General features: G+C 39.6%; 1 protein-coding gene across 1 annotated transcript; it reads left to right on the top strand.

Annotated features, from left to right (window-relative positions):
- Positions 1-452: 452 nt before the first annotated feature.
- LOC149028946 (uncharacterized) lies at positions 453-2,344 on the top strand. The gene is made up of 2 exons (XM_089149501.1): positions 453-809; positions 1,147-2,344. Exons 1-2 carry the CDS (start codon positions 575-577, stop codon positions 1,938-1,940), a joined length of 1,029 nt encoding a protein of 342 aa, XP_089005627.1. The 5' UTR covers positions 453-574; the 3' UTR covers positions 1,941-2,344.
- Positions 2,345-2,631: the final 287 nt, after the last annotated feature.

Raw genomic sequence — 2,631 nt, 5'->3', positions numbered from 1 at the left:
AGTTTTTTAATACTTAATCCAACTAACCAAGCTATGCATGTGGACGAGTAGCTCTCTCTCTCTCTCTCTCTCTCTCTCTCTCTCTAGCTTGTTTGTGTTGATCTGCCGGAATATCAGCCTAGAGTTAGGTCATTTATCATTAAAGCACGCTTTCAGAAAAGGTTAATCTCTTCAAGAAAGAACTGAAGACTCGCAAAACCAAACTCTGAAACTTCAACTCTAACAATTAGTCAATTATGTATGAACTCCCGCTGTTTTCGCTGACTACTTTGAAAGAGAAAAGTGATGCCCACGTACTTGCCCGTCTCAAAGCTTTGACCAAGATCGATTAAACAATCCATCATAATCCAACCTAGCCATGTTCCCTCTTCAGATTTCAAGTTGACTTCAGTTAATGCTTAAATGCTACTTGAACTGATTGCCAAAGAAAAAGTAGAAATGCCAGAACAAGTTTCAGATTTTATATATAAAATAGCAAGAGATGCCATGATGTATCAGTCTTCTTTAGCAGTTCAGTTGGGTGCAATTGCGAGCTTCCATCCATTGGGTTCAGGTCTTGGCCTGTGAGTGAACTATGAAGTTCTTAAGCATCCATTTCGTTGTGATATCGTTGCTGTTCTTTCTGTCAAAGGTGACAGAAATCCAAGCAGCTACAACACAAACAGTTACCTGTACCAGCCGAAGAAGCAAATGCTTTCTCAAGAAAATAAGCTGCCCTGCCCAGTGCCCCTATGCTAAACCAAGCGACCCTAAAGCTAAAGCTTGCTTCCTCGACTGTAACTCCTTCAGATGTGAGGCTGTTTGCAAAAGTAAGACATCACCCCAACTCGTTCTCAATTTCTATTACTCTTTTAGTTTTCTTTCTGTTTGTTTTTATTGGATTTTCTTTCCTGGCATTCTGGTTAGTTTTTTTGTTACTCAGAATCCAATTCACCTTTGGAGTTGCTACTGGAAGTTGGACTTGGATTTGTGTTAAATCTGTTGGGCTGGGGGGTTATATATATATATATATATATATATGCACTGCAGATTTGAAAAAGAAAATAATAAACATGTCCTAGTGATGGGAATCAACATCTAAACAGCATAACAGAACATCTAAACATGTCCTAGTGATGTGTCTCACTGGCATTTGAACCCTCACAGGTCGAAAGCCAAACTGCAATGGACTTGGTGCTGCCTGTTATGATCCACGGTTCGTTGGTGGAGATGGTGTTGTCTTCTATTTCCATGGCAAACGCAACGAGCATTTTGCCTTGTTCTCAGATCCTAACCTTCAAATTAATTCTCGGTTCATTGGCCACCGAGCAGCTGGAAGAACCAGAGATTACACATGGATTCAAGCCTTAGGTATCATGTTCGACTCTCACACATTTACTCTTGAAGCTACAAGGACAGCAAAATGGGATGAAGGGGTTGACCATCTTCAATTCACTTATGATGGAAAGCCCCTCAAGGTGCCAGAAGGCCACCTTTCTGAATGGGAGTCCACAGAAAAAGATCTTAAATTGGAGAGAACATTAAGCAAGAATGGTGTCACAATTAGCATTCCAGATGTTGCAGAGATTTCAGTTAATGTGATTCCTGTGACTGAACAGGATAACAAAGTCCACAATTACCAGATACCTTCAGATGATTGTTTTGCCCACTTGGAAATACAGTTCAAATTTTTCGGCCTCTCCCCAGAAGTTGAAGGAGTTCTTGGTAAGACATACAGGCCAGATTTTGTGAATCCGGCAAAACCAGGTGTGGCTATGCCCATTGTTGGAGGTGAAGACAAGTACAGGACCTCATCTCTACTTTCCGCAGATTGTGCCAACTGTGTGTTCTCTCCAGCAGGTGTTGATACGGCCAAAGAGAACACATTAGTGATGGATTATGGAACACTGGACTGCAACCGCGGTAGCAGTGGCAGAAATGGCATGGTTTGCAGAAAATGAACCACAGATTTTTTGGATGATTAAAGAATAATTATATTGTAACTGTTATATGCATGCTAGCTGATTTTTTTTTTCTTTTTCAAAGGGGCTTTATTAAGTCGGGTGATGGGATACTAATATGCCTCAGCGATAATCGAACCCACAACCTCTTCACTAAGAGGTGTTGGTTTCAACCACTAAAACAGTTCTGTGTTGACTATATGCTAGCTGATTAGATTAGTGAAGAGTTGAAGAGGAATGTAAATCGCAGACCTCAATACAAATTTCCAAATGGGCTTTGTTGGAAAATGTTAAGAGCTTGTTCTTTGTGTTGTTCGGTTCTCCTTGCTGGTGACAATGCCAAAAGTGGGAATCCCCATAGCATGTGTTTCTATTTTTTCTTTTGATAAGATAAAGAAAGTTATATTATTTAAAAACACTTTTATTTTTATTTTTTGGTATGAACTTAAAAACACTTACAACTATAAATTTGCAAGCCATTAGCTTGTATCCTTGAAAAAGTAGCCCTTAGAGCTAGATTACTAATCCATCCATGGATCATGGAGATGGGAATGTATTAACCCTAATGGTTTGTGTTATGCTAGCTATCTACATTAAATTAGCTATTACATGGAGTGGCCAAAAAATAGCAACAGGTTTGGGTAACAAATTTGGTAATGCGAGGTGATTACTCCAGATTTCTCCCACTTCT

The sequence above is a fragment of the Hakea prostrata genome, chromosome 1, assembly GCF_041222555.1.
Source record: "Hakea prostrata isolate BN-2017 chromosome 1, UWA_Hpros_2, whole genome shotgun sequence".
Classification (NCBI taxonomy): Eukaryota; Viridiplantae; Streptophyta; class Magnoliopsida; order Proteales; family Proteaceae; genus Hakea; species Hakea prostrata.
The sequence above is the reverse complement of the archived record's forward strand: the minus strand, read 5'-3'. Positions and strand labels throughout refer to the sequence as shown.

What these genes read in the sequence shown, in the direction of transcription:
- LOC149028946 (XM_089149501.1), top strand. Translation starts at nt 575, where the DNA reads ATGAAGTTCTTAAGCATCCATTTCGTTGTGATATCGTTGCTGTTCTTT. An exon ending in ATGTGAGGCTGTTTGCAAAA is followed by an intron (nt 810 to 1,146) that starts GTAAGACATCAC and finishes GAACCCTCACAG; the next exon opens with GTCGAAAGCCAAACTGCAAT.